Source organism: Cervus canadensis, chromosome 3, assembly GCF_019320065.1.
Source record: "Cervus canadensis isolate Bull #8, Minnesota chromosome 3, ASM1932006v1, whole genome shotgun sequence".
Lineage (NCBI taxonomy): Eukaryota > Metazoa > Chordata > Mammalia > Artiodactyla > Cervidae > Cervus > Cervus canadensis.
Genome location: NC_057388.1, coordinates 93210251 through 93235381, shown reverse-complemented (window position 1 = coordinate 93235381; position 25131 = coordinate 93210251). Strand labels below are relative to the sequence as shown.

At 42.2% G+C, this 25131-nt stretch overlaps 1 protein-coding gene across 1 annotated transcript in view; it reads right to left on the bottom strand.

The window, feature by feature from the left end:
* The window catches only part of BPGM (bisphosphoglycerate mutase), a 30305-nt gene extending 6039 nt beyond the window's left edge, over positions 1 to 24266 (bottom strand). The window contains exons 1-2 of the mRNA XM_043463762.1: positions 24133 to 24266; positions 11933 to 12594 (exon numbers count right to left, since the gene is read on the bottom strand). Coding sequence (XP_043319697.1) covers positions 11933 to 12533 — 601 coding nt within the window. The 5' untranslated portion in view covers positions 12534 to 12594; positions 24133 to 24266. The remainder of the gene's footprint in view (positions 1 to 11932; positions 12595 to 24132) is intronic.
* Positions 24267 to 25131: the final 865 nt, after the last annotated feature.

Sequence of the window (25131 nt, the reverse complement as noted above, 5' to 3'; positions counted from 1 at the left end):
AACCAGGTGTAACAAGTGTTATTTTAAAGCGCGTTACTCTCAAGCTCATGCTTATGGCTTAGATAACAACCCGGCTTTGTGTGGGACCACATGAAAGAGCAAACTAAACAAAGGCCACGAGAACTACAATATTTCACCTATAAAGAAAGGAGATTTCAACAGAAATAGAAATATTTCCAATAAATAAAGTTGACATTCCACTTTAATGACTACTCAAGCCATTCACAGAGCAGACTAATTACTTACAAATATTTAAAATACTTAGATTGCTTAATAATCAGTCAAGACTTAGTGACTGACATTTTAAAAAAGCAAATTAGGAAAAACCACAATGAAGCCATTACTCATTACTCAATTTTGGCATAAACCACATTCTTTGTCCTAAGAGAGTTAAGCAAGCAGAACTCCTAAGGCTAAAAAATGCATCTGCATTGGATTAAATCAAACCGAATCAATACTATATTATGCAATATCATATTACAAATGCATTAACCGGAATATCATATGAAAGTTATAATGAGTGGCCAGATATCACATCCTCCATCTGATAATGGGCTTAGATTGTTTTAAACGGCATCTAAGAATGTTTGGAAGGGAAATATCTAATCCCGCATCAACCCCTTCACCAACTCCCGACTGTTGTCTTTAATTCTTGAATCTTCCATGTAGAAGCATCTGAAAGTTAACTGCAATCCATTTTAATGACTGGGATATTTCAAGTAAGAAATAATGAAAGTTTGGTGGTGAGTCAAAGGAGTAACTCAAAGCCAATATGGGAAGAAATCCAAACAACTTAATTCTCTGCACACAGGACCAACTTCCAAAAATCCAGACTGTGTCTACAATGACTCCCCTGATCACTGAACAGGAACAGGAACCACGGACAGTCATGAAGATCCCCACACATATATACAGCACTACCTCTCTGCCTTCTATCAGCGGTGGCTGAGCAAATACTCACTTCTCCCACCAGGATTATAAGACCATGTTTTAGCCACTCTTCTGATGCTCATGCTTTTGAATGGGGCCTTATGCAAGAATTTAGTAATGTTTGTTCAACTGTAAGGAATTTTATCATGTGTTGGCTGCTAGAATCCAGAATTTTTTTAGCTTAATGATCTGATATTACAACTATATGAATTAAGTAAAGGCTGTTAGGAACAGAATGTTAGCAAAAGCTCTAAGACATACAGTCTGTACATGAAAGCACTCAGAGGACTATGTCGGAGGTACGGTACCAGCCAAGTTTCAGAAGGAGATTGAAAAGGAGACGCACAGTGTGCCTCATAAGTACAGACTTTGCACGTCCATGTCCCGGTGCTGCATCCTTGTACCAAGAATATACGGCACCTGACTTAATGGACCCTTGGCACAAGGCTGAAATGAATGAACCTGAACTCTCTAAGCTTTCAAATTAAATCTGGTCCCTTACTGTTGAAGCTCTGACTAAAGATTGTGATTCCTTTATTACCTTTTTAAGGAAAAAAGAGAGACGGTCAAAAAGGTTGAAGAAAAAGTCATTTGTATTTAGTACACAAACAGCAAACAACTGAAATTAAATTTGTCTTCTATATATTTTCTCTGGTTTTCTCCAAAGTGTTTGCCAAAATCTTTGAGTATCAGGAAACAAGAGAAAAGGTGTTTGGGGAGACAGATCTCTACAGGACGATGTGCGTGTGCATGCTCAGTTGCTTCTGTCATGTCTGACTCTGTGACCATGGACTGTAACCCGCCAGGCTCCTCTGTCCATGGGATTCTCCAGACAAGAATACTGGACTGAGCTGCCATGTCCCCCTCCAGGAGGTCTTCCTGACCCAGGGATCGAACCCAAGTCTCTCGTGTCTTCTGCATTGGCAAGTGGGTTCTTTACCATTAGCGCTACCTGGGAAGCCCTGGGAAACCCCAATTCCATGATGCATATTTTTGGGAATTAGAGAAAGAGGGCAAAACTCCGATCAAATTATACAAATGTGAGGTGCCCCACTTCCTTTTCCCAATCACATCAGTCACAATTAAAACCCCACTGACAGTGACTAGTGATGAGAGTTCTGTATTCTTCTATTGCCAAAATAAGAACTGACACAAGATTCTGAATTTCATATATGGTCCATCTACTTTTAATTTTATTTCTTTTAGGTTTGAATGCTATCCATGTACAACTTAAAAGACTGGCCAGGGGACAATTAGAAATTGGTTATTTGAGTAAGGTAACATGATGATAACATAACAGCCTCTGATTCAGAATAAGGCAGAGAGTAGAATCCATCCTACATCTAATTTTATAGCTAAATGGTTTACAACTTTTAAAAAGGAAGGTTTCTATAAATCAATTATAATAAGAGAAAGCTTAACCATACCACTAGATAAGCATTTGCTTCACAGAAGAGAGGCCTGACTTTGCTACTTCTGAAAATATCCCACAAAATGCCAAAGGTGACTGGTCAGTCAGTCCCCGTCCCCACAGCAAGTCCTAGCTGACCTTTCCTCCTTAAGTCTCTAATTTCACTTCATCACTTCTCTGCCTTGATACGTGTGTAGCTGCACAAAGTTCTTCAGTGGGGCAAGCCTGTCTTGCATGCCACTTTTACTCCAAACTTGAAACTGCCTAGTCCTCTCTTGAACCCAGACTAAACAATCCACTTCCGCTGGCAAAATGCAGACTACATCCAATGCTTCAGTTCAATACCTCGCTTCTCCTCCAATGTGGGCCGGCAGGAAACAAACAGGAAGTGGCTCTGCCAACCACAGAGAAAGAAACACACCCGTCTGGAATGCGAAGGAGCAGGGAGCTATTGGATACGAAGCCTGGGCTAGGAGTCATCATGGTGGTAGGTGGTGAGAGGTGGGCTCTGCTGTCATCTAGACTTCTTAGGACAGCATGGGTAGTTGTTTATGCTGTTAAAAATCAATAAAGCAGTCCTTCACGTAGAGGTTTTCTTACTATATAGTATTTCACATATTTAAGTCTTCTTTCTTCTGAAGGAATTAAGAACTACTATCAAGTTAAAAGTAAAGCAATCCATGTCACTATACCAAACTGAAAAGCCTTTGCACAGAGAAGGAAACTATCAACAAAAGGGCAGCATTCTGAATGGGGAAAGATATCTGCAAAGTGATACATCCGACAAGGGGTTCATATCCGAAGTAGACAAGGAATTCAAACAATTCAGCATCAAAAAACAAACAAACAAGCAACCTGATTAAAACATGGGCAGAGGACCTGAATAAATGTTTCCCAAAGGAGAAATGCACACGGCCAACAGACACATAAAAAGACACTCCGGTGTACTAAACATCAGGGAAATGCAAACAAGAACCACAGTGAGATACCACCTCATACCTGTCAGAGTGGCTATCATCAGAAAGACAACAAATAACCACCGCTGGCAAAGATGTGGAGGAAAGGGGACCCTGTGCACTGTTGGCAGGACTGTAAACTGGTGCAGCCATTCTGGAAAGCAATATGCAGGTTTTTCAAAACATTAAAAATAGAGCCACCATATGATCTAGCAATTTCACTTCTGGGTATTTATCCAAAGAAAACAAAAGCACTAATTAAAAAAAAAATACACGCAAACCAATGTTCACTGGAACATTATTTATAATAGTCAAGAAATGGAAGCAACCTAAGTATTCAATGATAAATTAATGGATAAACAAGAATGTGGTGCATACACACAATGAAACATTACTCAGTGTTAAAAAAGATAGCTTGCCATTTGTGACAATATGGATGGATCTAGAAGGTATTACGCTAAGCGAAATCAGGCAGAGAAAGACAAATACCATGTGATCTCACTTACATGTGAAATCTAAAAAACCAAACAAACAAAACAAAATGAAAACAATCAATGATTGTTCAAATGAAAATTTTAAAACCTGACTTACAGGCTTCCCTGGCGGCTCAGGGGTAAAGAGTCCACCTGCCAATGCAGGAGACACGGGTTCCATCCCTGGTCCGGGAAGATCACACATGCAGTGGAAAAGCTAACCCCATCCATCACAACAACTGAACCCACGTGCTGCAACTACTGAAGCCCACGCACCCTTGAGCCTGTGTTCCGCAAGAGAAGCCAGCGCAATGAGAGACCCACACACTGCAGCTAGGGAGTAGCCCCTCTCGCCACAGCTAAAGGAAAGCCCATGTAGCAGCAGGGACCCAGAACAGCCGAAAATAAATTTTAAAAATTAAAAAAACATGACTTGACTACACTAAATAGCAGAGGAAGACACAGAAACAAAGCAAAACAAAACACCGAACCACAGTTTTCCAGTAAGTTCAAGCACTTGTTCTAATTCCTACCAGAAACATGTATGCAAAATGCCTAGTACTGTGTTTAGCGCATAGTATGCACTCAAAAAAGGGCCATCTTGTATAGCTGTACCAGGGGGTGTCATTCACAAACCACAATGTAAAAAACCATAAGATTCAATTAGTTGCATGAAATTACCTTTTTATAGTTTACATGCCAAAGATACTCGAGTCAGCTTCTCATAACAGTATTTCAAACAGAATAGATCAAGGGAGGGCTACTTTTCAGGAAAAAAAATAAAACAGCTCAGGTGGTAAGTATCCTGTGGACAGAGGAGCCTGGTGGGCTGCCGTCTATGGGGTCGCACAGAGTCAGACACGACTGAAGTGACTTAGCAGCAGCAGCAGGGTAGAATCATAGCACCAAATATTTGAGAAACAAAATAACATCTTAGGAACTTTCTCCATTGTTGGGGTATATAGAATCTAGAGCAGATGAGTAACAGGTGTATACTCTGAGCCAAACGATCTTAAGGCCCTTGGAGACTTCAGGGCAGACTGATTTCCCAATTAGTTCCATGGATGGCTTATCATTCTTTCCAATCCAAAGTTACAATAAGGTATTTCTATAAGACAGTATGCTGTCATTGATTCTGTCAGTTACCGTATTCTGCCCAACAGAAGGTAAGATGCTTTAAGTATGTCAAACAACTTAAGAACAGTATGGGGGGAAATTGCCCATTTCCTTGAAAGACCCTGTTTGTAGGGGAGAATTTTACATAAACATATCTAGAAAACAGGACTAGGAATCAGATCAGTCTACAACAACATTCATTTTTACCTTTGTGACCAATGCAAAGAATTTAGCAACTTGTGTACTTATAAGGGAATATGGAATCTGGTCACACCCATTTCAAAGATTCATTCTTAATACAGATAAATAACCTTTATAATAAGATGACCATATAATTTATCATCCAAACTGGGGCACTTTAGAAAGTGAAAGGAGATGCTGTGAGTAACTGTACTAGGGTAACAGACATTAACCAAAAACAGGGGGATGTACAGTAGCATAAATCCACAGTAAAAATAAATTAGCAATTAAGATGGCAAATTTTACGGTCTTTTTAAAAAATATCTTCATTGTTGCGTGAGGGCTTTCTCTTGTTGCAGCAAGTGGGACCTACTCTCTCGTTTCGGTGCACACACTTCTCATTGCAGTGGCTTCTCTCGTTGGCAGAGCACAGGCGTTAGGCACATGGGCTCAGCAGTTGTGGTGCATGGGCTTAGATGCCCCCACCACATGTGGAATCGTCCTGGGCCAGGGATTGAACCCATGTCCCCTCCACTGGCAGGCAGATTCTTAACCACTGGACCACCAGGGAAGTCCTTTACATTTTTTTAACACAATAAACACATATACACACAAATAAATTGGCCAATCTTCTTTTTATATTAGAAAAATCTTGTACTTTCCCCCTTAAAGTAAGGGTGTGTGTGCTCCTTGCTCAGTCATGTCTGACTCTCTGCAATCCCATGGACTGTAGACCACCAGATTCCTCTGCCTATGGAGTTTTCCAGGCAAGAATACTGGAGTGGGTTGCCACTTTCTACTTTAGGGAAGCTCCCTGACTCACAGATTGAAGCCTCGTCTCCTGTATCTCCTGCATTGGCAGGCCAATTCTTTACCACTGTGCCCCTTGGGAAGCCCTTAAAGTAAGCGAGATTCACTTAATTTTTGGAATCTTGGAAAGTCAGTATCTGGATTCAATTTGTTGTTGCTCAGTGGCTCAGTTGTGTCCGACTCTGTGACCCCACAGACTGCAGCACACCAGGCTTCCCTGTCCTGCACCACCTCCTGGAGCTTGCTCAAACTTCTGTCCACTGAGTCGGTGATGCCATCCAGCCACCTCGTCCTCTCTCATCCCCTTTTCCTCCTGCCTTCTATCTTTACCAGAATCAATATATTTTCCAAATTCAATAGAAGGTTTCTTTTAGATTGAGAATTTATCAAGTACCACATGAAAATTAGGTTTCCTAACTTTCCAAGAAGATCCACCAGCAATGCAGGAGACCCTGGTTAGATCTCTGGGTTGGGAAGAGCTCTTGGAGAAAAGAATGTCTACCCACTCCAGTATTCTTGCCTGGAGAATTCCATAGACAAAGGAGCCTGGCAAACTATAGTCCATGGGGCCACAAAGAGTTGGACATGACTGCAACTAACATAACACATGTAGCCTTCACACATGGACTCCTGAAGGTTAATGACATATAAGATAACTAATTTTGGTATTTCTATTCCAGTGAGTATATACATCTACAATAAAGTTTTTAAAGGGCTGTGATCTCACTAAATTATCAGAAATGACATGGAAGAAATAAACACTTTCCTCTGATCTTTAAAAAGTGACTTATGCTTAATTCTTAGAGCTGTGGCATAGAATACTTGGAACTTATTTTTCAACATACACTGTAAGAGAAACTTTAGTAGAGGGAATTGGCATTTGGAGGATTCCTAAAACAACAGATAACAAATAATTTATGATGTGATCCTAAAATCTAGTCCAGTCTATTTCCAGCACATGAAGTCATTTTCTTCCATGTTAGGCATGGAAGTTACTACAGGGAATCTTAACAACAGCAAAGAACCTTGATGAATCTTAACAACAGTACCACCAGGGGGTACTATAGACCAAAAGGGAACAAAGTTGCCCTCCTCCCAAGGATGGGGGAGCCAAGATCACAAACCACTCTTAAGACTTCCTCTGGTTCATGCCAATGTATGGCAAAAACCACCACAACAATGTAAAGGAATTAGACTCCAATTAAAATAAATAATTTAAAAAATTTTTAAAAGACTTCCTATGGACAAACTGCAATTTTCACTCATTCGTTTCCCAGCTATTGGCTTGTGCCTAAGGGTATATTCTGGTTTTTCTGCCCATTTTTCCCCCTGAATGTCTGCCATACTTCCTGGTCACCAACCCTACCGTTTCTACCTTCCCTGTCTCCCTCCCAGATACCTCCCTTCTCTTCCCCTGCAGACACCTGCCAGCCTTATACCTTTCTCTACACATACCTTCTACTCTTCGTGTAACTGACCTCTTCGAGCATGAACACTGCTATTTTAAATCAGTTATTCCCCAAATGAAAACATTTTCTATACAGCCTGTTTACAGTGACAGGGATAGGAGTTATAATTTAAGGTCGCTCCTAGATCATTAATCTCTGAAAGGTAATTTCGTTCCATACACTCCAAATTAAAGGAAGAAAAACCTTCACAAGAAAAGTTAAATGAAGCCTAAGAACAAATGCCCACTCATTTCTCAGTCAGTCAGTGTCTGCCACTCAGTCCTGTCTGACTCTTTTGTGACCCCATGGACTGTCGCCCACCAGGCTCCTCTGTCCATGGGATTCTCCAGGTAAGAATACTGGAGTGGATTGCCATTCCCTTCTCCAGGAGATCTTCCCAACCCAGGGATCAAACCCAGGTCTCTTGCATTGCAGGCGGATTCTTTACCATCTGAGCCACCAGGGAAGCCTCAGTAATGCTTATAAATCCATTTCTGCCCCCGTGGTCAAAGCTGTGTTTAATTTTTTTATTTATTCTATACTCCACATCCATGCATATCTCCTTTGTTACCTGTCACTTCCATGTATTTGCCCCAAACTACTGCTTTCCAGGGCTATATCAAATCCTCTCATTTTTAAATCTCATTGATTAAATTATTTTGTAGTTTTAGTAATTCACATACCATACCACATACAACTGACCCATTTAATGTATACAATGGCTTTTAGTATATTCAGAGTTGTGCAAATATCACCACAATCAGTTTTAGAACATCTTCCCCACCCCAATAAGAAACCCTGCATGTATCAGCAGTCACCCTTCACTCCACCCTCTTCCCCTCCAACTCAGTCCCAGGAGACAATCTATTTTGTGTCTATATAGATTTGCTTACCCTGGAGATTTTATACCAATACAATCCTACAATATGTGATCCTCTGTGATTGGCTTCTTTCATGTAATAATGATATCAAAGCTCATCCACATTATAGCATGTTCACTAATTATTTTTTAATGCTAAATACTATTTAATTGTATGGACATACTACATATTTCATCTGTCCAGTCACCCATTGATGGGCATTTGGGTTGCCTCTATATTTTGTCTTTTATGAATAATGCTGCTTTGAAAGTTTGTGTACAAGTTTTTGTTTGGACATATGTTTTCATTTCTCTTAGGTATTGTTATGAACTTAACTGTATTTCCCCCCAAAAAATATGTTGAAGGTAAACTCCAGCACCTCAGAATGTGATCTCACTTGGAAATGAGTTTTTATAGAGGCAATAATGCTAAAATGAGGTCACTGGGTTAGGCTCCAGTCCAATATTTCGGGTGTCCTTATAAACAGGAAAATTTGGACAAGATGCAGAGACACACAGGGAGAAACGCAAGTGAAGACGGAGGGTTGCACTGATGCATCTACAAACAAAGGAATGTTACGGGTTTCTGGCAAACACCAGAAACTACAAGAGGCAAGACAGGATTCTCTCCTACAGCCATCAGGGGGAGCAGGACCCCGCCAATACTTTGACTTAGGACTTCCAGCTCCTGGGACTGTGAGACAATTATTATCTGTTTTTCTGAGCCACCCAGTTAGGGGTCCTTTGTTACAGACACCCTAGGAAATGAATACAGGAATGCATCTAGGGGTAGAACTGTTGGGTCACTGTTCGCCATAAAGGAACTGCCAGATTGTTTTCTCAAAAAGCTGTATCATTTGGTTATTTTCAACAAATTATTAGTGATTTCAAAACCTCCTTCAAATACAGTCAGCTCTTCTATGTATTACCTTGCCCTTGAAGAGTAATTCTCTCTCCAACCCCACCAAGATGGCAATCCTCCTCACCACCATTTATTAAGCCTTCCTATATTTTTCAAAAAAAGAACAATAACAGATGGTTAAATTACCAATGCACTAACAGAAAGGGGTATTAGAGTAAGCTATGGTTGGGGTTGTAGAATAATCTAAGCGCTCTAAACCTGAAGACAGGCAAAGAGTAAATAGTACCAGACAGCAGGAAATTGTCTTTATTATTTTTTTTTATTTATTTATTTTTAGGAAATTGTCTTTAAAAGGAGGATTTCTGAGCTGAGATGGGGAAGAGAAGAGGATCCATAAGGAGATGATGGCATTTTCCTGAAGGAAGGGAATCTGGCCACAGAGAGATCTAAATTCCATCTCTGGAAAAAAGGAATTAGTCTGGGGAGAAGAGAATACATCTTCGGGGAGAAGAGAATACATCTTCTGGCAGAAACTTTGAAATTCTGAATTTCAGTTTGTTGTTCTCCTGAGAGGAGCCTCAACTCTTCTTCAAACAATAAAGTACTATAATAAACCCAGTAATGATGAAGTTATATATACATATTTAATCAAGTATCTGACTATTCTGAACAAGGAAGAATAAAACCCTTTATACAGTTGAGTAAATAAGATACACACACATATCCACACATAAACAGATCAAGCACCATGCCTGGCCAATAAAGTTTTTAACAGCTAATAAAGTCTATAGATTTCAGATCTCTGCATAAGGAATGGATGTCGGGTTTATGAGTAATGACTTGGCTCTTGGCCATGGTATAAAAATTAGAGGGGGAAAAAAACACATGCTAAAAGGTTTACATTAAAATCTCATAAAGATCACTTCATTTTGTTAACAATAACCTATTTCATTTATTTCATGTGCAAGGTCAACCTTTTCATTTTTCACAGCCTCGTATAGAAAAGCAAAGCAGAATGAAAAGGGAATGTTGGAGAAATGCATTCTAATGCCAGTGAGCTAACTGCTGACAGAGAGGAGAGACAGGAAAACACCAGCAGAGCCCATCACACAAAATGCACAACCATCTGGGATTATCTGGGAAATGAGCGCGTCAAGGCTGTATATTGCCACCCTGCTTATTCAACTTATATGCAGAGTACATCATGCAAAAAAATGCTGGGCTGGATGAAGCACAAGCTGGAATCAAGAACACAGGGAGAAATATTAATAATCTCAGATATGCAGATGACACCACCTTTATGGCAGAAAGCAAAGAGGAACTAAAGAGCCTCTTGAAGATCGTGAAAGAGCAAAGTGAAAAAGCTGGCTTAAAACTCAACATTCAAACAACTAACATCATGGCATCTGGTCCCATCACTTCATGGAAAATAGATAGGGAAAAAATGGAAATAGCGACAGACTTTATTTTCTTGGACTCCATAATCACTGCAAATGGTGACTACAGTCATGAAATTAAAAGATGATTGCTCCTTGAAAGAAAAGCTATGACAAATCTAGACAGTGTATTAAAAAGCAGAGACACTGCCAACAAAGGTTCGTATAGTCAAAGCTATGGTTTTTCCCGTAGTCATGTATGGATGAGAGTTGGACCATACAGAAGGCTGAGCACCAAAAAATTGGTGCTTTCAAACTATGGTGTTGGAGAAGACTCTCAAGAGTCTCTTGGACTGCAAGAAGATCAACCCAGCCAATCCTAAAGGAGATCAGTCCTGAATATTCATTGGAAGGATTGATGCTGAAGCTCCAATACTTTGGTCACCTGATGTGAAGAGCTAACTCATTAGAAAAGACCCTGATGCTGGGAAAGATTGAAGGCAGGAGGAGAAGGGGAGAACAGAGGACAAGATGGTTGGATGGCATCACCAACTTGATGGACATGAGTTTGAACAAGCTCCAGGAGATGGTGAAAGACAGGGAAGCCTGGCGTGCTGCAGTCCATGGGGTCACAAAGAATCGGACTCGACTGAACAACAACCGGGATTATTTAGTGAACGGAGAAAGGAGAGAAAAAAACCCCTGAAGGGGTCACAGTGCAATCACGGTACCCCAAACTGGTGAGCTCGAGTCTTCCAAAGAGTTCATGTTGCTTAAAGAGATAGGTAACAACAGTACTGTCTAGAACACAACATCAAGGAATTAAAATTAAAGTTACTGATTATCTCTAATAAGCCATCCTTTTCTTTTCCTTCTCCTGAACTTTCTCCCAGTTGATGACTAAATCTGGTCTGGAAAGAGAAGACTGGAACAAAACAATTATCCAGGAAACCTAGGTCTGAAAATACAGCAATGGTTGTTTAAAGCTGGAAGAACATGAGCAAGACTAAAATCTATATAATTTTACTTATCGTGAAACACTTAACAAACAACAACAACAAAAATGTACCTTGCACACCATTTCTACAGAAACCTCTTCTCTCCCCAGCCTCCTCTTACCTGGTAACAAAAGCCACATAATCTTCTAAATCAGTGGTTCTCAAGCACTTGGAGAAGCCCAAGCAGCAGTATCGGCATCATCTGAAAATTCTTTGGAAAAGCAAATTATGGAGCCACACCCCGGGCCTACAGGCTCCAAGAGCGGGGCCAGAAACCAGGGGTGGTCCAAGTGCTCCCTCCCTCCAGGTGATTCTGAGGCTTGCCGAAGTTAGAGCAAATAATACAAATGTAAAAGACCCAGGATTTCTGATGGAACAAAACAATCCTTAAACGACTGAAGTGACAAAAGGTGATAGGGAACGAAAGTCTATAATGTAAACTGTGCATCATTAGTTTAGAAACCATGTTCTTTCTAGACTAAGACCCGGTTAGTAATAGCGTGAAGATGGTACCTTCCAGATATTTCAGGAGTGCCCGGCAGCTATTTCCATGAGCAGATATCAGAATGGTTTTACCACGTAATACTTCAGGAGCAATCCTTTCGTTCCAATAGGGAAGGAGTCTCTCCAGAACATCCTTTAAGCTCTCGGATCGTGGCAGCTGATCCAAAGGCACATCACACACTTTATATCTCCGGTCATTGTAGATTTCGTGGTAGTAAGGATGGGACTCATCGATGGGAGGAGGGGTCACATTGTAGCTCCTTCTCCACAGCCTCACCTGCTCCTCGCCGTGATTCAACGCCATCTGCTCCCTGTTGAGACTGATCAAGGCTCCGTAGTGACGCTCGTTGAGACGCCAGGAGCTCTCCACGGGAACCCACTCCTGCCCCAGCTCTTCCAGGATCAGCCAGGCTGTGTGGATGGACCGGTTCAGGATGGATGTGAACACGAGATCAAACTCAACGTTTAGTGCTTTGAGTTGCTTCCCACAGTTCCGCGCTTCCTCCAGGCCGTCACTGTTGAGTTTCTGATCCACCCAGCTACAGAAGCGGTTCTCTTTATTCCAAGCACCCTCTCCATGTCTCAACATGATCAGTTTGTACTTGGACATATTGATGGCTGAGCTTTCCTAGGGCTTTCCAAAGGGTTGGTATTCAGTGACAACAATATATCTACATGGAGAAGAAACAAGAAGTTATATGTTTCATTCAACTGACTACCTGGGAGTGGAAGCACAACTTTCCAACAGTCAGTTTCTAAAATACACTGGAATGATTCCTTGAACCGTTTTGACATCAGGCATCCAGCAACTCATACACACTATGGCACATATGGGCAGAGTCTACAGACAATTACAGGGAACCTAGTTAGCTGGCTTAATTTTCTGATGGTTAGATAGTATATGTTAATTGTATGACGTAAAACAACAGAACACTTTATTCTAATGGCATGCTACAAGTCCACCAGATAAAAAGGCAGTTCCTGCTTACAGAAGAGAGGATTTAATAGAATGAGTTGTACGTGTCTAAAATGATGACTTGTAGCTGGGAACTCCCAGCTTTGAGAAGCTGACTCAAGACTGAAGGAACACCCTTCTCATTCTGTTTTCCCTCTGGTGAAGAAAGAAATATTTACAGTCTCATCTTATTACAGAAGTTATTAAACATGCTAATTCTATAAACCACCACATTCACCTGGTATGTAAATCACCAAATGGAGACAACCGGCTCTTTAATGCCATAGTCTACACCACACACACAAGAAAATCTAAGTTTCGATATTTAAACAATACTAAGATGATTTCAATCAACCTTGGCATCCAATACGGTAGTCACTTAAATAATCTCTCACCTGACTCAAGATGACAGTTTTTGGCAGAAATAAATCTGGATGCCAAACAAGCTATCAAATTAAGCAGCTGAGAGATGCTGCCTGTAGAACCAGATTACCAGGAGCAGGTGGTCTGCAGGAGTGAGAGGAAGCACACAGATAAGGAGGCCACATCTCCTCCTCTCAACCCTTCAGCTTTCCTATACATGCCAGCCACATCGCAGAGGGAGACTCCAGTAAGGTGGGACAGGCAACCCTGGAGTGTTCCTGAACCCCCTAACTGAAGCTGCTGGAGCAGAAATCTGGGCCCACTCTGTCCCCTGGAGAAAATCTGCAGCCTGGCTGCACCAGCCTGCCTCACTGGCCTTTTGATGGGCACATCCACACTGACAAAGGCTACTCGGTTTACGTGCCCAGCACTTTCCACACCAAGGGGTACAGATTATACAAACATCAGGGCCTGGTCTTCTGCCATTCTTGGCAACTTCTATGAACTGGAGATACTCTGTCCCACTTAAACTGTGATTCGCCCACAGTTCTATAATAATCAGTGACGAAGTTAATTGGAATCTGGATCTAATTTCTTCCTTTCCTTAGTTAATCCCGAGAGATTCTCAAGTGGAGGCGGGGGGGGGGAGTCTTTACAACAAAGCTTCCGATTTCAGAGGGCCAAGAGCGGACCTGAGGGAGGAAGCAGATGGAAATGATCTGCAAGTGGTTGAGAGGTGACAGCAGTTAGGTTTATGACCTTCCCTTCACATTGGGCATCAATGAAGTCTGACCTTTATTTAGTGAATGTGCAACAGGGAAGCATCAGGTTACTGGAAGAGCCTGGGCTCAGGACGCAGGTGAAGGTACCTTGCAGAGCTGAGGCTTTCCAGAGGGAGAAAGATGCCTCTCCCCTCAACCCAGATGGGCAGCGAGGGGCAGAAAACTGAAAATGGGATGAAAGGCAGCTAGGCAGTGTTTGGCTAGGTGATTACTGGTGCCTGGAAGTGGAGTACTCATGAAATGAATGAAGCTCAAGATTTAGGGCCCCTCACTTGAACAAACTCCTTCTAAGGCATTGGGAGAGACCAAATAATGAATTCACATGGATGAGAATGTGTATGTGTGTTTAATCAGCAAAAGAAAGACACTTGGGTATTGATTTTTTGAAGAGCCCACCCCAATTCCACTAAGTGCTAGAAGCTTCAGGCCCATCAAAACCTGGATTCCTGCCCATGCAACATTTTATTCACTGCTCTGCTTCTGGTGGTGGAGGGGGATGGAGAAAAGAGAAGCTGTCGATTGTTCTCTACCTCAGCCCTTACTGTGTCTTGTCAAGCAAGAAGCTCGTTATAGCAAAGAAGCTATTTTTCACTTCAAATGAAGAAGGTGTGATGCACAAATGTTATAGGCAGATGCACCGCTCCATCATCTTTTGATGATGAACTATCCTGAGGGGGGAAAAAATGTAGCAATAACATCACGAACACTCAGGTACCTATCACGAAGCTTTATAGTATTTTAATCAGTTCTACTTGTTTACTTTAAGAAATAAGACAATTTCTGTTTCTTCCCTCTCAAAATAAATACCCTGAAGCAGAGAAAATAGTGCTACAGCCACAAAGACTCTACAAATACACCAGCCCCTTATTATGGTGCACAGAGGGCAAACACAGGATAAGATAGCAAATTGGAGCATCTACTTCAGGTCAACAAAGTCCCTTCCCTCTCTCCTCCTTGCTATCAACTGACCTTTGCCATTTAATTAATGGCTGAATATTTACAAAGGAGCTGCTGAGGTTTACAGCTTGCATCTTTATGATTCAGTCTCCATAGGAGCTGGTATGCCAAGTGTTTACCAACAAATACAACACTGCTGTCAGTTTCATTTAAAGTTTCAGGCAGGGGCTGCAGATCCGTGTGGGGCTGCGTGAGTGGTGGGAACATTGCTGAACTGCAGAGAACATAGGTGCTTCTCTGATGGATGCAACTCATGCACTTTGACACACGGATGGAGCATCTGTATAATCTAGTCTCACTGAGCTAAGGTTACCATTCTAGAACTTTTCTGGAGAACAAACAGAAGCTGCAAGCTGCTGGAAACAAGACTGGAGAGAATGCAAGACTCAGACCAGAAAGAACCTGTGGATTCTGTTTTGTTCTTGAGAGTAACAAAAATGTCTTTTTTTTCTTTTTGTAATGTGATCAGTTCAGCTTAAAAGTTCATAGGAAAAATGAAAGGAGTAGCTACTACTTAGCTCCAGCCCATTTCTCTGTGAGACTGAGGAACTGAGGTCCTCAATTTTCCAATCTTCAAAAGAACTGGAAATGTGAATTTCATGTGATATCTGATATAACTACTAGCAACTAACTAGAATACATTTTAAAAAATATGAGCTAAACAAGACCTGTCTGAGAGTAGCTTGAGTCTGCTAGTGTAGGACCCGTGACTTAAAGGGGAAGCTCCTCCAGGTCACAGGTGAATGGGAAGCCCCACCCCCACCTCCTGGAGCCGGCCAGAGCCCAGGCCTCCAGGCTCTAACCCTGGCCCTTTCTCTGTGGTTGCCCAGCGCACTCTTCCAAAGGACAGACCCGCTAATCCCCACATATGCCGGGCTTCCTTGTCCCTGACCCTCCCTTCACCAAACCTTTGCCAGTGCCTTGCAGAGTCACAGATCTGTAATCAAACTCCTACTCAACTTTGGACTCTTCTGGAATGTTTCCTCTAGCTCTCAACACTGACCAAGCTGAAAATGAACTGAGCACAAAACTATTCCCAGGTGTCTGCTCTTCCCTTTAGCAGGGGTATTTGTGCCTCATATCCTGGGGTGGGGGCAGTTGATGGTGAGGGTCCTGCTCCCTCCCTCTTGATGGTACCGCCTGACCGAATGCCTCCACCCCCACCATCTTTTGGGCAGGAGCAGGGAGCTTTGATTCTGAGAGTCCTGCAACATTCAGCCTAGTTCTCTTACCCTCATGCATTAGCTACAAACTTCCTGAAAACTGAGTACCCTGTTTAAAACCCTCAAATTACTTCCTGTTGATCTTAGGACAAAACTCAAAATCCTTAATGTGACCAGTAAGGCTTTGGTTTTTTTTATTTCCTTGAACATACCATGTTCTTTCTGGCCTCAGGAACTCTGCACACTCTGTATCCTACACAGAACCCTTGCCCATCATCACCTCCCCTCCAACTGCCACTTCAATCCCACTCTGCTTTTTGGACCCACTAGTCATCAGCTGTGTCCAGTCAAAATGTAATGCAAGCCACATATAATCGGCTTTTTAAAATTGGTAATTTTAAACTTTCTAAAAGTCATATTAAGCAGAAAAAAGTGGGTGAAATTTTAATAATTCATTTTATTTAACCCTTTAGTTTCAAAGGATTATCATTCTAACATATGATCTATATAAAATAATTAATGAGGTATTTTCTTTTTTTCTTAGTCTTTGAAACCTGATCTGCATTTTATACTTAAAAGCACAACTCACTTTGAACTAGCCAAGTTTCAAGGGCTCCATAGCCACCCATGACCAGTGGTTACTATATTGAATGGTGTGACTATAGAGCTTAGTTTAAATGTTATTTCCTCTAGGCTGGTGGTTTCTCAAACTTTAATGTGCATTGGAATCACCAAGAGAACTGTTTCAGATTACTGGGCCCCATTTCCACAGCCTGAATGAGTAGGTCTGGGGTGGGCATGAGACTATATTTCTAACAAGATTCCAGGTGATGCTGATGCTGCAGGTTTGAGGATAATGCTTTCAGACTTCTGGGTATGCCCTTCTTTCTCACCCATTGAAAGTGATGAGGTGCCTTCCCACAGCCCCCTGCTTTATGACATTGGGTGCAGTTGTGATGGGTCACTGTGACAGATCACTTGTTCCCTGTCTGTGTGCCCTGTAAACTGCATTAGAGCTGATGACTCACTGCCTTTATCTGGAACCCAGCATGACTCTTGACACATACTATGTACTTAGTAGGTGTGTTGACTGAATCAAAGACAAGCAAAAATGATTAGACTGTGCTAATAAGGCTAAGCATGGTGCAATGAGTATTCAGAATCGTGTCCAATTCTTTGCGACCCCATGGACTGTAGGCTGCCAGGCTCCACTCCCCATGGAATTTTCCCAGTAAGAATATTGGAGGGCATTGCCATTTCCTACTCCAGAGGATCTTCCCAGCCCAGGGATTGAACCCACATCTCTGACATCTCCTGCATTGGCAGGTGGATTCTTTATCACTATGCCAGCTGGGAAGTCCAATAGTTTTAGTGGTAACTGCCAAAGCATAGAACAGTCAGCTGGGGACATCTCTGGCAATCCAGCGGTTAAGACTCCACCCTTCTACTGCAGGCAGTGTGGGTTCCATCCCTGGTTGGAACTAAGATCTCACGATATGGCCAAAAAAACAAATCAACAGTCAGTTGGCAGGTCCAAGATGTCAGGAAGTTTTAACTCAAGAATTCCAATGTATTTGATGGCAAAGGCAGAGCCAAGAACAATCATCCATCATATTTTTGTATCTGTTACAGTTTAGTGTGTTCCTAAATGGCCTTAACAATGTGCACAGAGAAAAGAGAGATTGATTTGTTCAAAAACACAGAGGCACTAAATGAAACTGGACCTGTTGTCCAGGCCCTGTGCCTCTGACACCTATGCTCTTTCTACCTCACCATGGAAGACTTGCGAGTCTGGGTGTGAGCATCTAGGCTCATTTGGCTTCGCTTCACAGGAGCATCTCCAGTCACAGCTTGTCTTTCCAACCCAGGCAGACGTTTCATGAGCTGCTCACAAACAAAGTGAGTATAAAGGAGGGCTTGGGGTGTGACTGCCCATGAGAACCTCAAGGCACAACGTCGAATCAGGCAACAGACACTCCCGACTTAGAAAGAGGGGGCCATGACAAGAATTAAAAACTATTCTTTTTAAAAATCAAGCTTTGGGCGGGGGGTGGTGTGTGCTGCTTTTGGTAAAGCTTACCATGCTGGAGTTGATTTTTAAGGGTCCTCATTTATCCTCTCAGCAAGGGTTATTGGCACTTGAATTAAGTGCTGATTTTAGTCAATGATTTACTTCATACCCCCAAGGGGCCACACAGGTCACTGAGTGACCACACTTCAGGGTGCCTTCCTTTTTAAAATATGATGTGGCTCAAAGAAAAAAAAAATACTAAGCAAACATATCTTTTACATGACTCTGCATCTCCTCTTCCTGCCCCTTCCTCTTGGCTGTTTTTCCCTCCTTCTGGCCATTATTTTTTTTAGTCGTCTGACACCTACCTTGTACCTTGCCCACTCTACTGAAACAGTCTCTCAAAAGACTGCTGATTAGTCACTTCTTAGTAAGTGGAGACCATCTTCACTCAGGACTCCCACTGCTTTGATCCCTCTGAAGCTGAGCACTTCCATCAGGGGAAGAAAAATTCTTCTAAGACTTCAGGGCTGCATTTCTCCCACCTCTTCTATTGTTACGTCCTGGTGCTGCCTACCTGTTGGCAACAGTACTAGGATGGTGAAGCATGTATCATAGCATAGCTTCCCGGCCCAGGGATCGAACATGGGTCTCCTGCACTGCAGGCAGATTCCTTACCATCTGAGCCACCAGGGAAGCCTGTAAGACGCCACGGCTGCTACCTTTCTTGGAGTGCTCATCGTGTGCTTGGGACGATTCGAATTCTCAACCACTATTCTATGGACAGGTTACTACAATTACTCCTATTTTACAGATGCAGAAACTCAGAAGAGGCTAACTTGCCCAAGAGGACAGAGACTGTAACTGGCAGAGCAGGAGTTCAGTATCAGGCCAGCCTGGACCCTAAAGCATATACATATGCCCTGACCCACTCTGCTCCACTACCATATGGGCACCCAAGGCTCTGTCTTCCTACCCTGGAAACCCCACTTTTCTCACGACTTTAATTACATTAAAATGGATGATGTATCCATTGACAGCCCCAGATACTCATCAGTCTGCCCAGTCTGGTCAAACAACTCATTCTTCAAACATGTGCTGCAAATCTCATTTGAATACGGCACATAGCTAGGCCTGGGAGGAACAGAGAATCGAACATGAATGATGCCTCCAAGGGACTAATGGAGGAAAAGGGACGGGTGTGTATCATGACAGCAGAAAGTAATCCACAGCACGAGAAAGCACTTGATGTATAAGAGAGATGGAAAAGGAGGTTTTTTTTTTTTTGTTTTTTTGAATAATGCTTCGTGGACATGGCACTATTTAAGCTGGATTTGAAAAGATGTTTAAGATTTATAGAAAAAAGAAAAGGAATTCTGGTCTAAGGGAACAGTGAGTAGAATTAAGGGAATGGGTATTTATGGAGAACCATTCAAACTGGTTTGCCAAGAACAGTCTTGCTTTAGACCTGTTTCCCCAACATAATTATTATAGGGCCCCTTTCACACTTGAAGGTCCCATCTGGAAAATTATATGATCATCCTGTACTAAGTATAGGGTATAATAAGGAAGAAGGAGGACACTAGTCTAGAAAGATAAGGCTGAATAGTGGCCCTGAAAGGACATTGTGCCAAAGAACATAGGTTCTTCTGCAAGTACTGGGACATCATTAAAGCTCTAATACTGTGTATTTTAGGAGGATCAGGCAGTACTTACAAGTAAGGGAAATGGATGTGAATACTTGTGAATCTTTTGCAACTATTCTCGTAACATTTAATGAAGACCTGGGGCAGCATAATTGCTGTTGAAATGGGATGAAGGCAATGATGTGAGAGACATTCAGCTTAGCTGGAGGCAAAAAAAAGGGGGGGGGGCAACTTTTTCTTTAAAAGGTCCAAGAGTAAATATTTTAGGCTTTGTGGGTGATATGGTCTCTCTTAAAATTACTCAATTCTGCCACTGTAGCTGAAAGCAATCATAAACAATGCATATATGAACAAATAAGGCTATGTTCCAATAAACATATTGGAACTTTTTGTCTTTTACATATGGATAAAGAAATGAGAATTTCATATAATTTCCATGCACATGAAATATTGTTATTCTTTGACTTATTTCAACCATTAAAAAAATGTAAAAGTCATTCATAGCTTGTGGGCTGGAAAGACAGTAGGCCAGAAGGTCTTAGCTTCCTAAACCCTGGTCTAGCTGAGATTACTCAGATCTACTAATCACATCAGCATTTTGAACATTTAAGCATCCTGCCATAGGATAATCCCAACATTATTAAAATCACCTGATTTTATTCTTGGCCAGCACTGCAAGTACTTTGAATAATGGAATCCCATTCCTAACTGTTTTTAATCCTTCATAAAAGACAATACTGAGCACATTTAAATCAGTCTGAGTAGTTTATTTTGCTTCATCAAATTACTTAATAATGGGTTCAAGATAGAACAATAGGGAAAAAAATTATTCATCTTGTTAACCAACTTCAAAAATATAATCTGTCATTTTGACATGCTTTACTTTTATTAGACATCTTTATAAATTGTCACAGTGCTTCACACTTCAGGTGAATACATACCTGGCAACTCATGAACAGGTGGGGAAAATTATAGGATAAAGTCCAGTCTCAGCTTGTTTTCTGTTTCCAAAAATTGAGTAAGAAATGTGATCAATGATAGAATGTTGAAGCAATATAAAATAAGGGATGCAGAGCCACAGAGTTCCTTTAATCCAAAGCTTTCTCTTCAATAATAAATATTCAAATGCTACCCTAGACCATTTGAGTGTTTCCATGTTTGCACCACTTGGAGGTCTAAATCCTCACTATGCAGCTTTGAATGACTCTCAACCCCCACTGCATTAGGGATCTAGCTCTACAGAAGATAGACTGGCTAGACTTGAGGATAGGAAAAAGAGAGGTTAACCAAGTTTCTGATAAATTAAAAAGGAACAGTTCTTAAGGGAAATGACATCTGGAGCTCAGTTCCTAAGATTCTCCCAGCCCAGCTCAATATGAAAAGTTCAAACACGCCTGTATCCAAAAGTACCTCCCATTCCTCATCTATTACTTTTCCGAAAGCATGATGGTAATTTTTCCATTTGTATTTGCATTATAAGAACAACTATTTTACCAGGAGCAAACTCTATTACTTGTAGGTGTTTTCCAGACACTATTACCCTGTCATTCTCCAACTTTATACCTTCTAACAGCCCTGACTGACCCCATGTTACAGAGGTAACAAACCATAGCAGGTAGACCCTTATTCACAGGGAAGTGTCCAGCAATGAGATGTGTGTGCATGGGGCATGTGGCCTGTTCCAGCCGGCATGGCATCACTCATGTGCGGAATACCCACTCAAGATGTCTCCTTCCTATCTCTGGTTACTTATTCCCCAACAGTAATAGCATTTGTGTCAAAACAAACCATTTCCACCAAATCCCAAAAGTATGGGACTTTAGTCCCAGCTCTGCTACTTAATGACAGTGTCATCTTGACTATTTAAGTTATCTGCTGCACCTCAGGTTCCTTGTCCATAAAGATGAGGATAATGAAATTACTGTTTCTCAAGGGGCTATGAGGAATACTAAATGAGATGATGGTGGAGCACCCTACCAAAGAATGCAAGGTATTCTGGGTTGAATGGCACACAGTTTGACTAACACATGAAGACTGATACAGACCTCAGGCCCTTGAAAGTGATCCTACCTTGCTGATGGTATGAGCAGAAACAAAAGCTGGGGACAAAATAAAATGAGGGTGGGGGTAAGGAGAAAAGGTTAAATTAGATAGGGTAAGGAGAAATGCAATCAAATGCTGTATGTGTTTCAGGGCAGGGGTGTTGATGGTAAGATACAGTCCTAGAAGCATACCAAATACTAAGTGATATTCTATAATTCACATGCTTTGGTGAAGTGGCTAACATTTATTTTACATTTTATAGACTATGTTTTTATCATATTTGTGGCCACGTTTCAGTTAAAGAGTTTTGTTATTCAGTGATACTTTTAGTCCTATTTCCCCATACAAATATCCCTTCACACCAGATTTCATTCCAAGGATGTTCAAGTGACCCATCATCAGTTCAGACACTGGCATGTCCTCCGTGCTCTAGGCACAAGACAAAGATGAAGGTGTGGCTGAATTTAGATGTCATTACTTAAATTACTTAATTTAAAATGAAATGTGCCACGTAATTTCAACCAACCATAGAAGGCAAAAGAGGAAGAGAGACTGAAAGATCTACCCAGACACCAACAGCAGCTGTCTTTGAGTAGTGGAATAAAGGATGACATTTTCTGCCATGTTTTACTTCTGTACAATGTTCATTCTGGACAATGACCAAATGTTCTACAATGATCCACTTGGTTTGGTTTAAATATGGACACAAAAGAACCAGGTATGACCCTTGTAGCTGGGAGCTTTCGTTTGCTAACAGACTGGTTAGGAATTTACTGTAATGAGATTTTGCTGATGTACTTGTGGTGGAAAATGTTTAAGAATCTTTAGTTTAAAACAGACTTTGAACACAGGCATGGACCTCAGAAATAATCTAATGCAACATTCACTTTTTAAAGAGACAGAAGTTAAGAGTCAGAGAGTTGAAATGATTTAAGATTATACCTGGTAGCTCAGTTGGTAAAGAATATGCCTGCAATGCAGAAGAATCTGGTTTGATTCCTGGGTCAGGAAGATCCCCTGGAGAAGGGATAGGCTACCCACTCCAGTATTCTTGGGCTTCCCTTGTGGCTCAGCTGGTAAAGAATCCCCCTGCAATATTGGAGACCTGGGTTCGATCCTTGGGTTGGGAAGATGCCCTGGAGAAGGGAAAGGCTACTCACTCCAGTATTCTGGCCTGGAGAATTCCATGGACTGTATGGTCCGTGGGGGTGCAAAGAGTCAGACATGACTGAGTGACTTTCACTTCACTGAGATCACACAACTTCAAGACTAAAACCAGGTGTCTTGACTGCCAACTCAGAGCTCCTTCCACAACACCATCTGATTGAATTATGCTTCTCTAAACCCCACCACAATTGAGTATTGCATCTGTGGTATGTGAAGTGCATAGGAATACAAGGATGGAACAAACCTAGTCCCCTGGCCTCAGGGGAGACAGTTTTAAAAGACAAAATGCCATGTGTTCTGCTTTCATTATAGAAAACCCTAGAAACTACTGGTGAAAGATTGCATCTGATTTTTTCCCCCCAAAGTGGGCAGTTAACATTCTGGTACTACTTACAAGCCATTAAGCCTCCATAATTTGGGAGGCAGTAAGGTAATGAGAGCTATAGTAAGTCAGCCAACAAACAATTACTCCTCAAAACTCAACTGTGAATTTCACTTCCATTCACATTTCTGTTCTCTTTCTCCAGTAACATGGCCCTCGTCCCTTGGAAAGAAGAAGAAATACACTTACTTTTTCATCTGTAGTGGTTCAAAGAACCTGTGATTTAGTTCCAGATTTGAACCCTCCATGAAACCACTGCAGATATTTACCTTTCTCCTTTCATGACGTTCAGGTTTTTTCTATCTGCTGAGCCTTCAAGGGGCAAGTCTGCCATCGCCCTCAATATAGCGCCAAGGCCCTGAGAACATAGGGAAGCGCCCTTTCAGGGGGAGTCCTACGAAGGACTGACACCCGGTACCTGAGACGTCCAGGGGAGTGGAGTTATCACTCCCTTCGACTCCCTGTTTATTCTTGCCGTCAAGACACCACTACCAACGCGGGGTCCTCCTTTCCGTCAGCAAACTAAACAGGCTTATTCTGAGAAAGGGACAGCTGAGCGGGACCTAGGGGATAAGTGAGGGTCGGAGCTTGAGGGGTGGGCGTGCGAGTGCCAGGCTCCCACCACAGACTGAACCTGGGGAGGAAAGAAACTGGCCCTCCAGCGCGCCGAAATAAACCACCACATCACTGACAAATGCAAAACCTTCGCAACAGCACTATTAACAAGAGCAGCCACTCACCTGCCAAAAGGCCACCAGTAGCAGCCGCTCCTCGGAACCGCGGAGCAGCCACGGCCTCCCAGGACTCATCACTGCGGCCGGCATCGACTCTCTTTTCTAGCCCTGGAGCCAGAAGGGGCAGGTCCTAGAGCTCTGATTATTGGAGAGTCGAGTTGTCAATCATTCACACCCCCGCCCTACTCCAAGGAACAGGTCAAGGTCTTTTCCGTTTTTCAAATCCCCTGAGTAGAAAGTGAGGCTCTGATTGGCTCTCTGAGGAGACGAGCACACTTCCGCACCAGTGAAGAGCTAGCTCTGACGCTAGTGGGCGGGCCTGTTCCGGCGGGGACGTAGAAAAACAAAACACGGCGCGTCGCCTGGGCAATAGGTAAGCCTCAGGAGCTCTTAGGCGGTTGAGGTGCTTGAAAGCGCTTACGCGTCGAAAAGGAACTATCTGCCAACGTAGAGAAGTGTCGACGGAATCTTGAAGTGATGAGGTGATGCCTATCTTTACTCATGGGAAACTGCAGCTTGGGGATGAAGGTGGGCACTCCTCGCTTTCCTGGTGTTTTAAATCCTAAACGGTGATTAAAGTAAAAGCCTTTAAAGTGCCCGATTTATGAGCAGTAACTGGCCCTCACTCTCTCCTAATACTTTTATAGGTTCCCCTTAGGCACTCAGGGGCTTCCCTTGTGGCTCAGCTGGTAAAGAATCCGCCTGCAATGCAGGAGACCTGGGTTCCATCCCTGGGTTGGGACGATACCCTGGAGAGGGGAATGGCAACCCACTCCAGTATTCTGGCCTGGAGAATTCCATGGACAGTCCATAGGGTCTCAAAGAGTCGGACACGACTGAGCGACTATCACTTTCACTTAGGCAGTCCTCTTACGCTATTTTGGTTGGAGGTAGAAAAATGTTTCGTGGAAGGCACTGAAAGCCTAGAGGACAGATAAAGGGAGTGTGGAGTGAAATGAGAATTATAAATTTGGAGGCCACAATTACTGAACAAGAGGAACCTAT